At 43.5% G+C, this 19,898-nt stretch overlaps 1 protein-coding gene across 1 annotated transcript in view; it reads left to right on the top strand.

The window, feature by feature from the left end:
- The window catches only part of ZNF407 (zinc finger protein 407), a 651,163-nt gene that overhangs the window by 468,558 nt on the left and 162,707 nt on the right, over nt 1-19,898 (top strand). The window contains exon 9 of the mRNA XM_040353884.1: nt 8,445-8,623. Within this exon, the coding sequence (XP_040209818.1) occupies nt 8,445-8,623 (179 nt within the window). The remainder of the gene's footprint in view (nt 1-8,444; nt 8,624-19,898) is intronic.

Here is a 19,898-nt window from a genome sequence, read left to right as displayed (position 1 = left end):
TACTGTCATAAATCTCTGTGTGTAAAATCAGTTCACGATGCCATCCAAAAATGCACGGTAAAGCCCCATCATGCAAAGAAGAAGCCATATCGGAACACAATCCAAAAATGCTTTTGTCTTTTCTAGGCCAAATGTCATTTAAAATGGTCTGTTGCAAAGTGGAAAACTGTTCTGTGGTCAGACGAATGACCGTGGGCACCATGTCGTCCAGACTAAGAGGAGAGAGACCTTCCAGCTTGTTATCAGCCTTCATTTCAAAAGCCTGCATCTCTGATGGAATGGGCAGCTTGCACATCTGGAAAGGCACCATCAATGCTGAATTATATATCCAGTTTTTAGAACAGCATATGCTTTCATCCAGACTATGTATTTTTAATGGAAGGCCTTGCATATTTCAGCAAGACAATGCTAAACCACATACTGCATCTTTGACAGCATGGCTTCGTAGTAGAAGAGCCAGAGTGCTTAACTGGCCTGTCCAGACCTTTTCACAAATTGAAAACATTTGGCGCATCTTGAAACAAGAAATACAACAAAAGCCTAGGACAGTTTAGCAGTCGAAAAAAACTTATATCAGGCAAGAAAGGGACAGAAGGGATATCTCGGTTATGGCAGCAGCTGCTACCGGAACCCAGGTATCCATCTTTTCAGGCGGCGGTACGGTTTACGATAATGTAGTCTCTGCGGTGGATTCACCACGAGATCACCCCTCCCGTCGCTCTCCCACGCCCTCCACCGCTTACCGGACCCGTCGGTAGCAGCGGAGGCGATCGGGTCCTGTCTCCTGCTGGATATGGATACTCCATACCATAGCATGCTTTTTGTCACACTGTATTTGCACACGTATTTTGGAAAAAACAATTTTGTATATTATGAAAGATAATGTTACGCCAAATGAATTGATACCCAACATGTCACGGCTTCAAAGTTTTGCCTGCTCGTGGAATGGTGACAAGCTTTTCCCCTTAAAAATCTCCATAGGCGACGTTTAAACAAATTCTACAGGTTGCATGTTTTGAGTTAGAGGAGGTTCAGGGCTTTTGGGCAGAAGTGACTTTTTGACATCACTTCCACCCTGCAGTGGTATGGAGACGGGTGGGGGGCCAAATTCCCCTCACTCGTCTCCAGGCCACTGACGTGAGAGAATCCGATCGCCTCCGCCTCTGCCGACAGCTCCGGTAACTGGCGGAGGGCACCGGAGATTGGCAGGAGGGGGGCCCCTCTCCTGCTGCTGATAAATGTGATCTTGCGGTGAATCCGCCTAAGAGACCACTTTTTTATCTGAAAGTGGACCGCCCACTCTTGAAGATGATACTGGGGTTGTGGCAGCTAGCTGCTGCCCTAACAACAGTATTCCTCTTCAAATTACCGATGTATAATGACGGTGGGCGATTTGGAAGTGGTTAATAGTAATGACCTTTAAAGATTAACTCCAGGATAAGCAAATTTTGTCTAAATACAAGAGTAGTGTATTCTTTAATATTGGTATGCTTTGTGTATGTCCCCTAGATCAGTGCAGTAATACATGATGAAATGTTGCCTCTGTTCAGGAGTGTCCTGTAATAATAACAATTACTGCTGCTCTCTCTCCTTAGTAGTGTAGTGTGACTGGTCTTGTATCTTCCCCCTACTGTAAAGTGGAGGAGGTTTTTAGTTAGGGACTTTAAGGAAGCCATGGCCTGTTGAGGCCTGATAAGGTCATGTATTTCCATCCCCGGGGACTTTAAATTAAATCATGGCCTGATAAGGTCATGTATTTCCATCCCTATTTAGGTCAAGAGGAGGGGAGCAAGGAACGTGGGACTTTACAGAGCATTTTTCACGACGTAAAAAAATGGGCATTAAAAATTTAGAACATGCTCTAAATTTTCACGACGTTTTCAACGTCGTAAAAAATGGTCGTGTGTGGGCTTTAACGACGTGAAAAAAACATGCATACTCAGAAGCAAGTTATGAGATGGGAGCGCTCGTTCTGGTAAAACTAGCGTTCGTAATGGAGATGGCACATTCATCACGCTGTAACAGACTGAAATGCGCGAATCGTCTCTCACCAAAGTTTTATTAACACAAAATCAGCAAAAGCAACCCCAAGGGTGGCGCCATCCGAATGGTACTTCCCCTTTATAGTGTCGTCGTACCTGTTGTACGTCACCGCGCTTTGCTAGAGCATTTGTTTTTTCATGTTCGTGTGTAGGCAAGGCCGGCTTAACAATAAACGGGTTGAAAAAAACGTTGTTTTTTTCTAGATCATTAAAAACGGTTGTGTCACAGTGTGTCTGGCCAACAGCCATGCCGTTTAGCGGATGTTGGTTCTGTCCGGAATGCCTCCAGCCGGTGGTCGCAGGACGGGTAAGTAGGCCCCTTGCCCTGGCAAGGTGGTATGGCTGGTGCTTCCCTGGGGAGGTTGAATGAGGGTCCGTCCTCCTTCCCCATACTGGGTGGCGGCTGTAAGGGGGGGCCCTCCTGGGGTTCTATCGCTACCAGGGACTGTGTGCTGTGGGGTGCTGTTTTTTTGTGTTTGGGGAGTTGCTGTGTGTGCTGGCCGTGTGTTTTTGCGGTGTCACTGTGTTTTTAATCTGCGTATGGCCGCCATTTTGCCACGGATGCAGTTTGCATAGTTTGGCGGACATTTTCTTGTAGCCCACATGGTGTTTTTTACCTCAGACAGCGGCCATCTTGGAAAAGTCTTGGCCTTTTGTGCCTGAAATAGCACAGCAAAAGCCCGCAAATTGCTTCCTGAGGGACAGCGCAGCGCAGCCAGCACTTCTCAGCGCTTCAGCTCACACTGCAACCAGGTGGGGTGGTGAGTTCCCTGGGGGTTCCCTGCCTTCTATTTTGCAGCCGGGAGGTGACCGGTGGGTTTTTCTGCCTTGCAGTGCTAGGGAGGCATAACGGTGGGGGCAACATGGAGCCTGAACCAGGAGCTTCTACCCCAGCAATGCCTGAGTTAACCCTTAATGCCCCTGCCACCTCTGTAGAGGCTATGATGGCAGTCCTTGAGTCGTTTCTCGCCAGGAATGAAGCGACAAGTGGCCAGAAGGGGGGTAAAAAGCGCCCCCTCCCTGAGCCTGCTTCTGGGGGTGTCTCTGACACAGAATCAGGCCCTGCTATTGCGTCTGGCTCTGGTTCTGTCATGTCAGATGATGCAAGCTTAACCCACGCGGACAGTGAGGATGACTCTGCTTCAGGGTCAGTGCATGATAAGGAATTTGTTGAAGCTCTTATCTCTGCGGTGCGAGATACTCAGAAACTTGAGGATTTGGCGGAGGCATCGAATGTGCCGGTCCCTTTTGGGTCCCGCACTGCAATAGTGTTTCCTTGCGTTCCATATTTGGACAAATTGTTATACAAGGAATGGGATACGCCGCAGAAGGTTTTTGCTGTTCCTAAATACTTTGAGACCCGTTATCCCTTTGAGAAGGACTTTTTAAAAAAGTGGGTCTCTCCTCCGTCAGTGAACCCTCCCGTGTCCAGATTGAGCAAAGCCACCACGTTGCCTGTGGAAGGGGCTCCTGCCTTTAAGGACCCCGCAGACAGGATAGTGGAGGCTGTGGCCTGCTCCATGTTCACAGTTCTGGGTTCGGCAGTAAGACCGGTTTTGGCCCGGACTCTGGTGTCGCAGACACTTACCAAACGGGCAAAGTTCTTGCTACAGGAGCTGAAGGCGCAGAGTGCTTCCGAGACCTGTGTGGACCTGGCTGAACAGTTGGTTCAGGGTCTGAAGTTTGTCTGTGAGTCGGCCCTGGATACGCTCCCTTTGCTCTCCAGGGCCTCCGCCTATGCGGTGGTACTACGTCGCCTTGTGTGGCTGAAGTGTTGGTCTGCGGACCAGTCCTCTAAGAAGGCCTTGGCGGATTTACCCTTTAAGGGTGAACGGCTTTTTGGGGCGTCCCTGGATGACATCATAAAGTGCGGCAGGAAAAGGTTTTCAAGGTGCTAAGACCCCCGCTGCAGGGCAGAAGCGCACCTGGTACCGCAAGCCTAACAAGCCTGCGGACAAACCTGCTTCCGCATGAAGGTCTGCCCCCGCCCGGGTCTCGGGTGGGGTTCCGGCTTCGCGAATTTTGCGGCTTGGTGGAGGTCTCTTCTTTCCGACCGTTGGGTTTGCGAAGTAGTTTCCTCGGGGTACAAGATAGAGTTTCTCTCTTGTCCACCAAACAGATTTTTTCCTTCCAACCTCCAGCTTCCTCCGGATCGCCGGAAGGATCTGTCAGGGGCTGTCCAGGATCTTCTGGTCAGGGGAGTGATTGTGCCAGTTCCCTCGATGGAACGGTTTCTTGGGTTTTACTCCAATCTGTAGTTCCCAAGATAGAAGGGGTCCGTCCAATCCTGGACCTCAAGGCCCTCAATTGTTTTGTCAAAGTGCAAAAATTTAGGATGGAGTCGATTCGCTCGGTAGTGGCAGCGCTCCATCAGGGGGACTTTATGGCGTCCTTGGATATCATGGACGCATACCTACATGTTCCCATATGCACAAAGCACCAGAGGTTTCTGCGCTTTGCGATCGGGGAGGACCATTTTCAATTTGTGGCCCTCCAGTTCGGCCTGGCCTCGGCACCACGGGTTTTTACCAAGGTGCTCGCCCCGATCCTAGCCCTGCTGAGGCAGCGCGGGATCGCTATCGTAGGATATCTGGACGACCTTCTCCTGAGAGCTTCCTCAAGCTCAGAATTAGAAGAGGACGTGTCTATTACGTGTCAGACTCTCCGAGAGTTCGGCTGGCTTCTGAATATCCAGAAGTCAGTGTTGGTTCCGTCTCGAACTGGAATACCTGGGGTTAGTCCTGGATTCCGCGGAGGTGAGAGTTTTTCTCCCAACAGAGAAACTTCAGACACTGCAATCTGCGGTGCAGCAGTTGTCGACCCAGAAGTGGTCATCACGTTGATAATGCATGAGGGTTCTGGGTCTGATGGTGGCCTCTTTGGAGGCAATTCCGTATGCCCAATTCCACACCCGGGTGCTGCAGAAGGAAATTCTGTCACGTTGGGACAAGCTCCCTTCATCTCTGGATTACCAGATTCAGATGAGTCAACTGGTCAAGTCCTCCCTGGTGTGGTGGCTGACGTCTCCGGTGCTTCGGACCGGGAAGTCGTTTCTGCCGTGCCATTGGACAGTGGTCACGACGGATGCCAGCCTCTCCGGTTGGGGGGGGCGTTTGGGGCACTCAGTCGGCCCAGGGGCGCTGGACTCAGGAGGAGTCCCGCCTTCCAATCAATGTACTGGAGCTCCGAGCAATCAAGCGTGCCTTGCCAGGTGGTCCCTGGAGCTGCAGGACTGATTGATCAGAATCCAGTCCAACAATGCCATGGCCGTAGCGTACGTCAATCATCAGGGAGGCACACGGAGCTCAGCTGCAGCAATGGAGGTCGCGCACATCCTTCGGTGGGCCGAAAGGTCTGTTCCGGCTCTGTCGGCCGTGTACGTTCCGGGAGTACAGAATTGGCGAGACGACTACCTAAGTCGCCAAACAATAGACCAAGGAGAGTGGTCACTCCTCCCGAAGGTGTTTCAGAGTCTGTGCCAAAAGTGGGGCACTCCAGACGTGGACCTTCTAGCGTCCCATCTCAATCGGAAGGTGCCACGGTTCGTGGCCAGGTCGAAGGACCCGTGGGCGGAAGCTTTAGACGCGTTGGTGGCACCTTGGGGTCAGTATCGCCTAATTTACGCCTTCCCTCCTCTGAAGCTTCTTCCTCTCCTGCTGTGCAGAGTGGAAGCCGAAGGGATTCCAACAATCCTGATCGCCCCAGATTGGCCGCGCCGCTCCTGGTACGTGGACCTGGTGCGTTTGGTGGCAGACGTCCCTTGGCGTCTACCCCTGAGAGAAGATCTTCTGTTGCAGGGTCCGATCTTTCACCCTGCTTTACAGTCGCTGGCTTTAATGGCGTGGCTGTTGAGAGCCAGGTACTGAAGGACCAGGGCCTGTCAGGCTCGGTGGTCTCTACCATGCTGCGTGCAGAGAAGTCTACTTCACGAAAGATTTACCATCGTACGTATAAGGCCTACATCTCGGTGTGAATAAATTAATTGCCACTCCCGTACATACGTGGTGTCCCGGATGCTGCTGTTCTTACAGCGTGGAGTGGATCAGGCTTTCGCCTCGAGTACGGTTGAGTCAGATTTCGGCTCTAGCTGTTTACTTTCAGCGACCCTTGGCGGCGCACTCCTTGGTGCGTACGTTTGTACAGGGGGTCCGGCATGTGGCCCCTCCTGTGCGTCTGCCACTGCCCCCATGGGACCTGAATTTAGTCCCCTCTGTGCTTTAAAAAGCTCCCTTTGAGGACATTCGGACGATCCCTTTGTTAAATCTGTCACAGAAGGTGGTTTTTCTGGTAGCAATTACCTCTGTCAGAAGGGTGTCTGAACTGGCGGCCTTGTCCTGCAAGACTCCCTACTTGGTCATTCATGAGGATAAGGTGGTGCTGCGGCTGCAGCCGTCTTTTCTCCCAAAGGTCGTTTCGGCTTTTCAGATTAATGAGGACATTGTGTTACCATCCTTGTGTCCTCGGCAGAAAAACCCGAAGGAGGCCACTTTGTATTCCCTGGATGTGGTTTGGGCCCTACGGGTGTACATATCTGCTACGGCTCCGTTCCGGAAGTCGGACTCACTGTTTGTCTGGGTGAATGGTCCTAAAAAAGGTCTGGCGGTCTCTTCGGCCACCATTTCTAGGTGGATCAGACAGGTTGTGCTTCAGGCCTATGCCCTGAAGGGGCGGGCACCTCCCTTTCAGGTTATGGCGCATTCGACCAGGGCGATCGGTGCCTCTTGGGCTTTCCGTCATCAAGCCTCTGTGTTATAGGTGTGTAAGGCAGCGACCTGGTCGTTAATCCACACCTTCTCAAAATTTTGAATGAATGTGAGTGCATCTTCGGATGCCTCCTTCGGCCGCAAGGTGTTACAGGCGACAGTTTAAGGTTGGAGTTCCTCCGTTGAGAAACTCCGGTTTTTATTTGGGGTGTAGCTTGGTTTGCTGTGTTGTTTTCCCACCCCTCAAATTTTTTGACACTGCTTGGGGACGTCCCTAAGGTCAAAGGCTGCTGTGTCTGTCCATGAAGGGAAGAGAAAATAGGATTTTTGTACTCACCGTAAAATCCTTTTCTCTGAGTTCATGGACGGACACAGCACCCACCCCTCCTTTTGTTTGTACTGCTTGTTACGAACTGGAGCTGCTGAGGCAGAGTGTGGGTTATACCCAGGGGACCACGCCCCCTGGGAGGAGCTGTACTGATGAAAGTGTTTGAACACTTAAAGTGCTGTTTTCTGCCTAATCTCTCCTGGAAGGAAGGATATAATACCCTAAGGTCAAAGGCTGCTGTGTCCGTCCATGAACTCAGAGAAATGGATTTTACGGCGAGTACAAAAATCCTTTTTTTTTCCTGTGTAAACTAATGCTTAACCATTAAAAAGGAGTATCTTGTATCATTTACTATTTGTTGACTGCAAAAATGATATTAAACAGAAGTTTTGCCCAATATGTGTTTGTTTTGATCGTTGAATCTTGAACTGGTGTATGGCAAAACAATTCTATATAGCAGAAATACATAAATATAAAAATGTGCCAATCTTATGTTATCAACTGTTTCTGGGAGAACGTTTTTGTTTGAATTTGATACTGCCAGACATTACTCTGGGAGACTGCCATTTCTTAAAACTTTTTTGTTTTGCTTGACACAGAAAAATGACCACCTGCTTCTTCTTGACTGTGAACTAGTCATTAAGGAACAACAGATACTAGCAACAAAGAAATGTTCCAAAAACCCTTTTCATCTTGCTTTTCTTTAGGCACAGGTTATAAGCAAATATTTTAAAGTAACTTTAATAAAACAAAATGATGGGTGCTTACCATGCAAATAATAAGTACTGACATGTATGAAAATGCACGGTCTGTGATGTCACCCTGGATTAGGTGGACCTTTCATATTGATATGTGGTTCATTTTGTAGTGGATGCATCGTAAAAAATATATATATATATATATTTTTTTTTTGTTCTTTGTTGTTTAGATAAGAAAACAAAAACAGCTTCTTGCCACCCTTATTAAATTCTAGCATTACTGTTTTGGCACATTTGGCATTAAAAGACCAGAACACAAAATAGGAAACCCTTAAGATCGTAGCACATATATTCTTGTCATGTTCTTCTGTGTTCATACAAGCTGTTGAAATATCCATTGTTTCCAATTGAAAATGTTCATATTTTTCTAAGTGTAATTTTTTACTTGGAGTGTTGCATAATTGTTGCAACATTTATGTTTTATGTATTGCATGTTATGAGCTTTTAGATTGAATATACACCAGAGGTACCAAAATAGTGCCTGTGTTACTCCTGTCAACCAGTCAGGCTCCATCTGTCAGAATTTCAGCTGGGAATAGGATCAAAAATGTTTGGGCTAAGACCTCTGTTATTCTTATGTAATAATGATGAACATAATATTTTGTTGCCCTAGGTCTAATTGTGCTGAAAATGTTCGCAAACATATTTTGCACACTGGCAAGCATGAAGGAGTGAAAATGTACAATTGTCCCAAGTGTACCTATGGAACAAATTCACCTATGGAGTTTCGAAACCATCTGAAAGAACAACATACTGACATTGAGAATCCAGATTTAGCCTATCTTCACGCTGGTAAGAATTGGAGAGTTTATTATATTTTGTTTTCTATTTTCCTCCTTTCAAAGTCAGTTTGCATGTTAACACAAAAAAATGTATGTCGCTTCATTTAAGGCAGCTTATTCATTAGAATTTGTTGCCTAACTCATCAATTATTTTTTTTTTTAAATAATATTCCACAATGTGGTATGCTACGAGACCGATGAAGTAAAAAAGGTGAATTTGGGCAGCACACCAATGCGCATAACATGCCATAGAGCAACTGAATCTGGACTCTTCCAAGATGCAGAACATTATTTAATTCTGTAATCTATTACCAATGTTTTGCCAAATATGAAAACTAGCATTTTTAAAATACTTACTCTTACTTACTGATTATCTTTGGTTTATAATTTTTGTCAGCGTGTACCAAGTTCTATACCAGCATATTACATGTCATGTTGTATAGTGGTTGGTATGAGTGGTCAGTAGAATTGGTGACTTCTCAAATTTTAAAACAGGACAGATCAGTGGTGCCCATTTTAGTGGGTCTTTAGCTGTAATCATAGCAGGCAAATTGTTTGGTTTTCAAAAGAAACTGCTGTCATGCTTATGATTGCATAAAAAATAAAAAAAATGGCAAGATCCTATCAGTAAAGAAGAATAGTGGCCAGAAACCCAAAATAACTTGCCAATACTGTCAAACACTAATGCCTGGTACACTTTTTTTTTTTTTTTATGTTCAACCCAGCGCTGATCGAAGTCGGTCGAACATGCACACCAGCCAAATGTCAGCTGCATTTTTTTTTTAACTGACATCTACTGACAATCGGCCCGTGTGTACAGGGCTTAAGGATTGTGGCCAAAAACATCAGAAATACTGCAGCAAATGTGACAGTAGCACTAACCATCTTGAAAACCATGTTTTCACAAAAAGAGTCCACAGAAAAATTCATGCCAACATTCATAGAAACCGATGCTAATAATCAGTGTTGGTTTTCAGCCAAAGCATTAAGCATTCTCCCAAAAATTAAAAAAGGACTCTAACTTGAGATATGTAGGTAGATTCACACACAATGCCCTAACTTTAGGGCAGCCTAGCCTAGCCTTTTTAGGCTACACCGCCATAAATTAGTTAGGCTAGTAATGATTTACAATCTACTTACCTGCTAATCTACGGCGGTGTAGACTAAAACGAGCGGGCGTAAGGGCGCCTAATTCAAATAACTTGGAGGGGGGCGTGTTGTATGGAAATGAGGCTTGACCTCACGTTTTTTGACGTTTTTAGACACTGTGCATGCGCCGGGCGACTACATTTCCCAGTGCGCATTGCGGCTAAGTAGGCCGTACGGGCCTATTGATTTCGACGTGTACGTAAATCTTGATTCGCGGACAACTTGCGCAAACAACGTAAAAAATTCGAACCTCGCGGCGGGAACGGCGGCCATACTTAACATTGTTATTCCACCTCATAGGTGGAATAACTTTAGGCGGCCTATCCCTTACGGAAACGACGTAATGCGACGGTGTAGGCCTGGCGTACGTTTGTGAATCGGCGTATCCCCTCATTTACATTATCTACGTCGACCGCAATGGAAGCGCCATCTAGCGAACAACAGAAACATTGCAAGCTAAGATAGAACGGCGCAAGCCGGCCTATCTTAGCTTTGTTTAAGTGTATGTCTGTTTGAGAATACACTTAAACAAACGCTGGCGTAGATTCAGAGTTAGGTCGGCTTTTCTACTGATAAGCCGGCCTAACTCTTTGTGAATCTACCTACTAATGATCTTTTTTTGCTTGAGTGCTTTGGCCAAAAAAAAATATTTATAAAAAGACACTGGTCCTAATTTAATACATGAATAGAGCATACTCATTTTTTATGGTGTATTTGCATTTTGCAATGTGAAAGCTCACTTAGCTTAGTGAATAAAGTTAAGCTTTGTTTACTACAGTCATACAATTATGAACAAGCTAAAATCTTTTTTTTCAAATATTTCCGTTGCGCATGATTGAGTATTCAATGTTAACACCACTTATTTACTAAGCTATGCGCAAACCAAAAGTTATTAGAAGCTCATACAGGCGCAGTCTTTTTTTATGTGAATTGCCTTAAAGGAGAATAGGAGGTATGGGAATCCTGTTTTTTTTTTTTCAGAATCATACTTACCTAGGTGGATGCAGCATAGGTCTCCCGGGGGCCTCTTCACTGAGAACTGAGCGATCGAACACCACCGTTGGTTCGGTTCTCGATGCTCCCCCAGTGGAGAGCTGCTGACTGTCAATCAGCAGCTCTCCCGCTCTGCTCCTCTACGCACTGAGCTGTGGAGGGGCAGGGAGAAGCCGTCTCATGTACTAGCTGAGAGGCTAAGATTGCCATCAGTCCAGGCACCTGGCAGATCCAGACTTCGAGTGGAGATGATGCAGTGCCTGGACTGATCTTGGTCACATCAGCAGAGAGCGGACTTAAGACTGCTCTCTGCTGGAAACGGATCACAGGAGTGCAAAACTAATTGCACTCCTGTGTCCCATAGGAGAAGCCCAGCCAAACAAGCTCAGGCTGGACTTCTCCTTTAGGTTTCATGATTTCCATGTATTTATAAGCGTTGGAAGGATATTGCTTCTTTTTTATTTTTACCAGAGCACAATTAAGTTGTTTTTCCTGATAGAAACTTTAGATGTTTGTAGTCCTCCAAATGAACCTTCTGTTTATTTTTCTATGCCTGATAAAACTAGTGATTTAAACACATTGTGGTGAACCACTTCCATCGGCATTATAAATGCTTCAAAGAGATTGACTCTTGTCACAGCTGTTGGCATCAAGACAGTCACAGCATAAAGCACATCAGCTTGATTGGCAGTTTATCATTCAAGTTCCTTTGTGAGAAGCTTTGCATTTTGTCTGCTCCTTTCAATAAAACACTATACGTTTTGTAAAAAGTGAAATCTATATTCATTTGAATCTATGGCATTCAGAACACTTTGCTTGTAATTGAGAATTGGATATAAATTTCTTAAAGCAAATGAATGAGTCAATCAAAGAAATGTATTGTATATCAAAAGCAGCTGCATTATTGTGCGAATTGATGTGTTGGTTATAATTGCAGGCTGATCTTGTCATATTTTGTCAGTTGTGGCACCTCATAACTAAATGGGAGGCGGGGGAGTTTGTGTGGAAAAGAATGGAACACCCATACTATATTCCTTTTTTTTGCAGGTATTAGGTACTTATGCAGTGCTTCATTTGTTTGTAACAAAGTGTCTAAAATGTCTTTGCTGGGAGAATTTCACACATTTTCATTCCAGTACCTGTCTATTGTGATATCCTCAAAAATGTCACTTTGTGGTAGAAACATGGTAACAAAATCCTCTTTAGCACTGCCATGCTGTCAGTTTAACTTAGTGAGGCGAGAGGCATGTTTAACTAGCAGTAACCTACAGTATAACGGCTTAGTGCATCTTTTGCAATTCTTGGGCTATAGAGGTTAACAGACAAGATCTTCTGAGTGTCAGAAGTGGTGGTTAGCAAGTTGACGTTGGTGTCTAAACATTCAAAATCAGACTTTCCTTTGTTCTTTTATACATTTCCTGGTCCTTGTCTGAATATAACAAATTTGCAGATGTCAGAATTTGAGGTTTTTATGTGTATAGGTACTCTGACATATAGAGAAAATATGACATGATTTACCAACTAGGTGGTTTCTACATTTCACTAAAAGGTTAATTCTGCTTCCAGCTTAAAGGGGTTGTAAAGGTAAAAAATGTTTCCCCTAAATAGCTTCCTTTACCCTAGTGCAGTCCTCCTTCACTTACCTCATCCTTTGATTTTGCTTTTAAATGTCCTTATTTCTTCTGAGAAATCCTCACGTCCTGTTCTTCTGTCTGTAACTCCACACAGTAATGCAAGGCTTTCTCCCTGGTGTGGAGTGCCGTGCTCGCCCCCTCCCCTACATTGCAGATAGAGAAAGGAGCTGTGTGATAGTGGGCATCCTGACTCTCCTGCTCTCCCCCTCAAGGGAGGGTGCGAGCACGACACTCGGCTCCAGGCAGAAAGCCTTGCATTACTGTGTAGAGTTACAGACAAATGAACAGGAAATTAGGATTTCTCAGAAGAAATACGGACATTTAAAAGCAATATCGAAGATTGTGGTAAGTGAAGGAGGACTGCACTAAGGTAAAGCAAGCTATTTAGGGGAATTTTTTTTTACCTTTACAACCCCTTTAACTAATTAATTTGAATGCTATAGTATAAATCTACTATACATCATTTTGAGTTGGCTTTTAATTGTTTCATGTCTAAAGGTGCCAGGGTTACTTTTCACTCACATTCTTTTACAATATTCTAATAATATTCTAATTCAATTTAAAAAAAGTACTAATAATTGTACAATCCACTCAGACTGCATTGTGTGGAAACTACATACTGCCAACATTTTCAGCCTACAACAACAGAAACACCACTAAAATGTATATTTTAAAGTATTGGGAGAATGTTGGAAAAATAGAATGACAATGAGGACTTTGTCAGAGTAGTATTTACCACTATGGCACAGTTAGCCAGTGCCTAGCACAGCAGGGACAACACCATTTGTGATCAAGTTTTACTTATTTATTTTGTCTGCCACAGGACATAAATATAGAAATGTTTAGCAGGGAGAAAATTATTCCTCCAACCCAGTCCTCTTTTTTTTTTTTTTTTTCTTCTTCTCCTTTCCTTATTCTCCAGTTTTACTCCCTCCCCCACCAGCACTTTAGATACAAAAAATGTTAGGATGAATGATGGTTGCCAACTTATTCTGGTAAATGTACTTGCAGTAGACCTAGTTGTTTAGCAAGGGAATGCTCGGATACAGCCAGACCTTCAAAGATATACATAGGTACATGTACATAAGGTATGTTCTGTAATGTTTACCTTGGAATCTCTCCACCGTGTGTTATTTTGCATTTCATTGTTTAACTTAGAGACCCATCTGTATTCAGTTACTGTATTCTCCGTGCTAATCAAGCAATCTAGTTGTAACCATTGTTGTCCTCGATTTGAAAAAATAATTTATAAAAACAAAGTCCGCAAGAAATATGTATGGATAAGGGGGTGCAGTGAATAATGAAAGTTGTCAGGAGTCTCTTTGTAGTTCGGGAAACATGAAAGCTTTTTTAAACCAATGGACTCAATCAAAATACAAAAGAATAAATGTAGCTGCATAAGTTATATTACCATTGCTTTCTTCCCCCCTTTTTTGTGCAGTCTTTAAAGATTAACCAACCTTTTCAAGCCTGCTATGTGGAGTATCTGTCTATTGGAGTGTCTCATTTGGTTTGCAGGGTCACCCTGACATTTGTGCTCCTGGTCAGTCCTAAATCTCCACACGCTTCTACTTTAGGACTCATGCACAGGACTTTTAGCCCTCTGGTAATGTTTGCCCGATGCATGCACAGTATGGGCCGCTACCCGTACCTGCTCTGGTGCTGTGTTAGGCCGCGTACACACGGTCGGACAAAACCGATGAGAATGGACCGAGGTTGTGTATAGCCCATCGGTCTGTTGTCCTTCGGTCCAAAATTTTAAAACCTGCTTCAAAATCGAACTGATGGCTCGCTGCCCGATCGGTCCAAACCGATGGTTAGTACAGAAAGCATCGGTTCAAAACCCGCGCATGCTCAGAATCAAGTCGATGCATGCTTGGAAGCATTGAACTTCGTTTTATTCAGCACGTCGTGTGTTTGACGTCACCGCGTTCTGACCCGATTGGTTTTTGGAACGATGGTGTGTACGCACATCAGACCATCAGGCCACTTCAGGGGTAACCGATGGAAATGGCCCGTCGGACCATTCTCATCGGTTTGGAAGGACCGTGTGTACGCGGCCAAAGAGTGATGCATGTGCACTATGGACATTGGATTTTGCCCACACATGTGTTCAGCTGAGTGTGAGAAAGCACCCAATAAATCTTAAGACTTGAAGTCCAGAGGATTTATATCTCTGCTGTGGTCAGGGTGTGCTTCCTGACTGTCAGTTTCGGGACATGCTGAATGGAGGAATATAGGCAAGAATAACTCAATGCAACTAAAAAGTAAGAATGTGAGGCAATAGAAAGAAAATAAAACAATGCCGTTTGCTAGTTGTGGATCTTATTGCAAAGTGCAATCTAACTGAACATTTATTACTACATTTTTCTTGTTTTGTGCTCTTTGCAGTTGAAAGCTTGCAACATTCTCCTGTTAGCCCTAGGTCGGGTTGATTATGAGAGGGGGGTGTATGCTTTAAAACTACAAAAAGTGGGTTGAAGGATGATAGGCATCATTTAGCCTGGACAAGTACTGGTATTGGACTATGGAGGATAGTGTGGGGCAGCTGTTGACCATAGGAGAGGATGAGTAGTATTTTGGTAAAAAAAAATTATTAGGAAAATAACTGGCATCTAAACAAAAATTCCCAAAAGCTGAAAATTGGGTTTCAGCAACTCCTAAAGTGGTTATATTACCCTTGAAGTATTGGGATGCTCATAGCCAGCGTTGAAGGTTTTGTATTTTCGCTTCAAAAACTGTTGAGTATGACTTGTTAATTGATAGGCATTAATCCTAGGAAAATTACTTTATTCAAGTGTAATAGAATTGTCAAAAGATTCTTATCTTTTGCCAATGGCATACATTTAAACCACACTGGATTTTGTCTTAATATGATCAGTCTTTATTTATGTAAAATATAACTCTGAGTCCTTTTAAGCAATGTGCATTTACTATAAGCACAGATCTGTACTTTGTGTTATTAAAATGCATAGAGCAGTCATAGTCTGGGCTTCTGTTGAAATATGTTTTTAATTGAACAGAATTATGGCTATATATTATCAATGTGAATCTAGTTAGAACACTGTATTTGGCTGGCACAATAGCTCAATGCACTGTGGAATGTGAATAACAAGTTATTTCAGGAGTCATGAATCTGAGGACTAGTGACTTTTTCAGAATACTGTAGAAAGAGACTAAAAAGGGTATGTCTTGCATGTGTCCATTGCCTTGCTTAGTTTATCTCCACAATAAATATGTATTTTATGCTGTTTGAACATGGCTGTTTATTAGCCTGTCTCTGTGACCTATCTTGCTAAGAACAGGGGAAAAGATGTGCCATAGATGTAGTTCCATTTAGAGCCAAGCAAGCAGGGTTTTCTATGCAGGGACTGAGTGGGAAGAAATATTTGTGAACATACAAAGATCATCCTTGGCCACTGCTTAGAACAAATAATCCAATTCTCTCTTCCGGCTTTTAGTAATGAGCATAAAGGAGGTAGAGACAATCTGCTAAATGTCTGTGGGTTCAAGACTTTAAGTTAAACTTAAGATAAGATGAGAAAGTATTTTTTAGGTACTGAGGTGCTCTGGATATAAAAGTTAAAAAAAGGTATTTGCAGTCACCTGAAAGATTTTCTTTAAAAGAGAAGTATGGGTTTGTTTTTTGTTTTTTAAATCGTACTTCTCTAGGTGAATGCAAAATTGATCCAATACTGCATCTGTCCCCCGCAGTCTCTAAGGCTGAGAACTGAGTGATCAAACACTGCTGATCACTCAGTTCTTTCTGCCGCTCTGAGCAGAGAGCTGGTGACCGTTGTGCCCAAACAAAGACAGACAGGCAACATTCATCTTACAGTTGATCTTTGCCTACACTTGCCATACCTTGTTCTGCACAGAGGTGGTCATTTTGGTTTCTGCTTCCTAATGTCAAAGCCTCTAGCAAGAACAACAGTGTGCAATGTAGTATTCATGACATGTCATTCCAAAATCTCCTGAGACTAGCAGTACCTTAGATTTTAAAAAGCTGAGCTTTTAGGCAAAGAATTGCCTAGCCACCCCACAAACCAGGATGTACACTGCTATTTTTCTGGATAAATTCCAGATCAAAGGTACATTTTTAGAATATTGCCTAAGCACAATTAACATTACTACATTTAAAGGGGTTGTAAAGGCTTGTTTTTTATTTTCTAAATTGGTTCCTTTAAGCGAGTGCATTGTTGGTTCATTTACCTTTTCCTTTGATTTTCCTTCTAAATGTTTTTTTTCTTTGTCTGCATTTCTCACTTCCTGCTTCCCTCAGTAAGCTTTCCACCATCATCCAAGCGGTAGAAAGTCAGTCAGAACAGCTTACTGAACAGCTTACTGAGGAGGAACAGGAAGTGAGAAATTCAGACAAAGAAAACAAAGAAAAAAACATTTTTTTGAAGGGAAATCGAAAGAAAAAGGTAAGTGAACCAACAATGCACTAGCTTAAAGGAACATATTTAGAAAATAAAAAAACAAACCTTTACAACCACTTTAATCAAAACCTAGCTAATCCGAGTTCAGCTTTATTTTAACATTTCCTTACTTTCCAAATCAAATTTTTTAAACAATTATATAAAAGTACAGTATATTTTCACTCTCTGTGATCTGAATGATACTCATTTACACAGATCATATGAAAATACTGACTTTTGAGAAAACCCGTACTGTGTAAACGTGCAGGATAGCAATGTTACGTGCCTTGATGTCATGCTGAACCATTAGCATGCTCTGACTTTATTTTGACCATTCTAATTAGCATTTATGACCTGACCATGACTTAGGCCTCATTCACATGGCAAAGATGTTCCACCTATAGCAAGAATCCAGCAAATTTCAATAGCTGGACTGACAGGTGGATGCAGACAGTTGTGGCCGCTGGGCCTGTATAAATCAATAACAGGCTGACAGTGTTCGCAGCTGTATGCCAGTGTTTATATATAATTGCACCGCTTGCAAATACCTGCATTTAGGTACAGTCGATTGCACTTGAACAGTCAGGATAACACCTGTTGTGGATATTTTAACTTTTTTTTTCAAAACTACCTTATTGATGCTTTACGCTCCTACTTAACGCTGATGCAGTCTTGAGGCTGCTTACCCCAATATATACAGCATGGGGTCCTTTTTAAATTGCCCAAATCAGACAAAAATTTTGCAGTCCACTTATTGGTACACTGTCCTGTATGTGGCCTCACCTGGAAAAGATTTTTAGCCCTCCAAAACACTGCTTAATAATATGCTACTAAGGGAACTTTCCCATGGATAGTTTATTTAGCTTGGTTCAAGTCTAGGAAATTTCATCCTAAAAAACACTCTACAGGATGTATTATTTTATTCCTCCAGTCTAGTGTAGACCAGCACCTGGGCTTGAGTACAAGGAACACATTGTACTCTTTTCTGTGAACTCTCCTGTGTTCCCTTGGAACCTTAGATAGGATTCTCTTGAAGCTGCATTTTGAATTCATTAGGAATATATTCCCTAATTTGACCTTACTCACAAGGTGGCTTTTCTTGTCCCTATCACCACTGTATTGGGGGGTATCTGAATTTGCTACCATAGTTAAGACTGTAAGGAGATACTATTAGTGTTGCACATAGACAAAAGTTGTCTTAAGACCAAAGGCCTCCTTCCTCCCAAAGGTGATGTCTTTAACCTAACCAGGACATTGTCATTTCTTCCTTCCTTTCTTATGTCCTGCTCTAAAACATCCAAAGGAAATTTATCTCCACTGCCCAGAGATGGCATGCACTGTAAGGTAAACAACGTTTTACATGTCTCCATGGGCACGTATTGCATAAGTGTGTATTTGCATGGACATGCACTTTTGTGTTTTGTCTAAACGCATATTTGTTAAAGTGCATACCTACATGCATCCATAAATGCATGCCTCCATAAATGCATATTGCTTAAACACATGCTGGTATGTTTTCATGTGTACTGGGTACGTATATGCTTATACATGTGTTCTTATTTACATTAAACTGTCTACATATGTGCTTATTTTCCTAGGACTACCTACATAGCATTTTTTTTTTTTTTGCCTAGGACTATGTGCTTATTTGCCTAGGACTATACACATATGTAATTATTTGTCTAGGGATACATATGTGCATATTTCCTTGACCTACATACATAGATTCATGAATGGCAAGAATACTTGTATACCTCCATGTTTGCATACTTGCATACCTACAGAGTTGTATAGCGGTAGACCAATATTGTCTAGACCTGCATCCTTGTCGAACTGCATATTAGTTTGTCTAATACAGTCACTTTATTATGTATCTGTTAGACTAGCTAAATGACTTAGAAGGGTGAGGCAGGTACACCGCCCTCAGGTTCAGTTGTCTGGCAATGTTAATGTTTCCTGTTGGACCAATGGCATCAGGGTGATCTGAGCCACTGTGACGCCTGATCTCTAAACAAAGCCTGGTTAGTAATTGAATGGGCGACTTCCCAGGTTTCCCTCCTAAGTGAGTCTCTACAGTGGTTTGCTCCTTCCTTAGTAGGGTTAGTCTTGGCCTTGCGTTCGGTCTTGGAGCAAAAGTTATGGGCTCATTATTGTAAAACAATAGCTTTAAAACTGAATAGGGACATGAGGTCTATCTTAAGATCTCACTCCGCTGGGCATCCTTCTGTTTCAGATAAGCTCGGTCTGTTCAGTGATGACCTCTCTACAAGCGGTAGTTTGTGTGGCCCATAATCAGGAAACACACAGCTTCAGGTGCCAGGTTGTTTCCAGCCTCATCAAAGATTTCTGTGACTGCAGTGGAAAGTTGTCTGTTTTCTTTTTTGTGGACAGCCTTCGGACTGGCCACAGCTTCTGAGGTTCACAAAGTTCCTAGCTTCAGTGCTGGACTTGTTAAAGATGCAGGGGGTGTCAATCTCCATATACCTCAATAACCTTTTCTATGGAAGTAGTTGGTCCAGATTTTCCTTCGATACATTTTGCAGTAGGAAGCTGTATGTCGGTCGAAGCACATTTCTTATGTACAGTCCTACTCCAGGTCTTGGTAAAGGATCATGCTCTCTGTCGGGAACTTGAAGATCCAGGCATTAAATTGCCAAAGGGCTCTGTTCTCGGGGTGTTGTACAGCTAAAGTTTGGTGGTTCAGAATCTAGTAAGGTGGAATTCTTCCTTTCAGGTATTGGAAGACAATAACCACTGACGCTGGTTTCTCTGTTTGGTTTGAGGGTGGCTACAGTTCAGTGGACTTGGTCCTACAGGAGAGTATACTGCCCATAAATATCTTGGAACTTTTGGCCAGGAGACCTTGCTCTAAATTATGGTACAAACCAGTTGTAGGTTCTATCCGGAAAAGCCTCTGCAGGGGTATATATATCAACCACCAGGGCGGCACCAGGAGTCATGTGACTCAGGAAGGTGAACCACATTCTGTCTGGGACAGAAGTGCTGTCCCTATTGTCAATGCATATTCCAGGTATAGAATAGTGGCAGAGGGAACTCTGCAGGTAAATCTACTAGATTCCAAGTTTTA

This window comes from Rana temporaria, chromosome 5 (genome assembly GCF_905171775.1).
Source record: "Rana temporaria chromosome 5, aRanTem1.1, whole genome shotgun sequence".
Classification (NCBI taxonomy): domain Eukaryota; kingdom Metazoa; phylum Chordata; class Amphibia; order Anura; family Ranidae; genus Rana; species Rana temporaria.
Note: the sequence above shows the minus strand (reverse complement) of the source record. Positions and strands in the feature narration are given on the sequence as shown.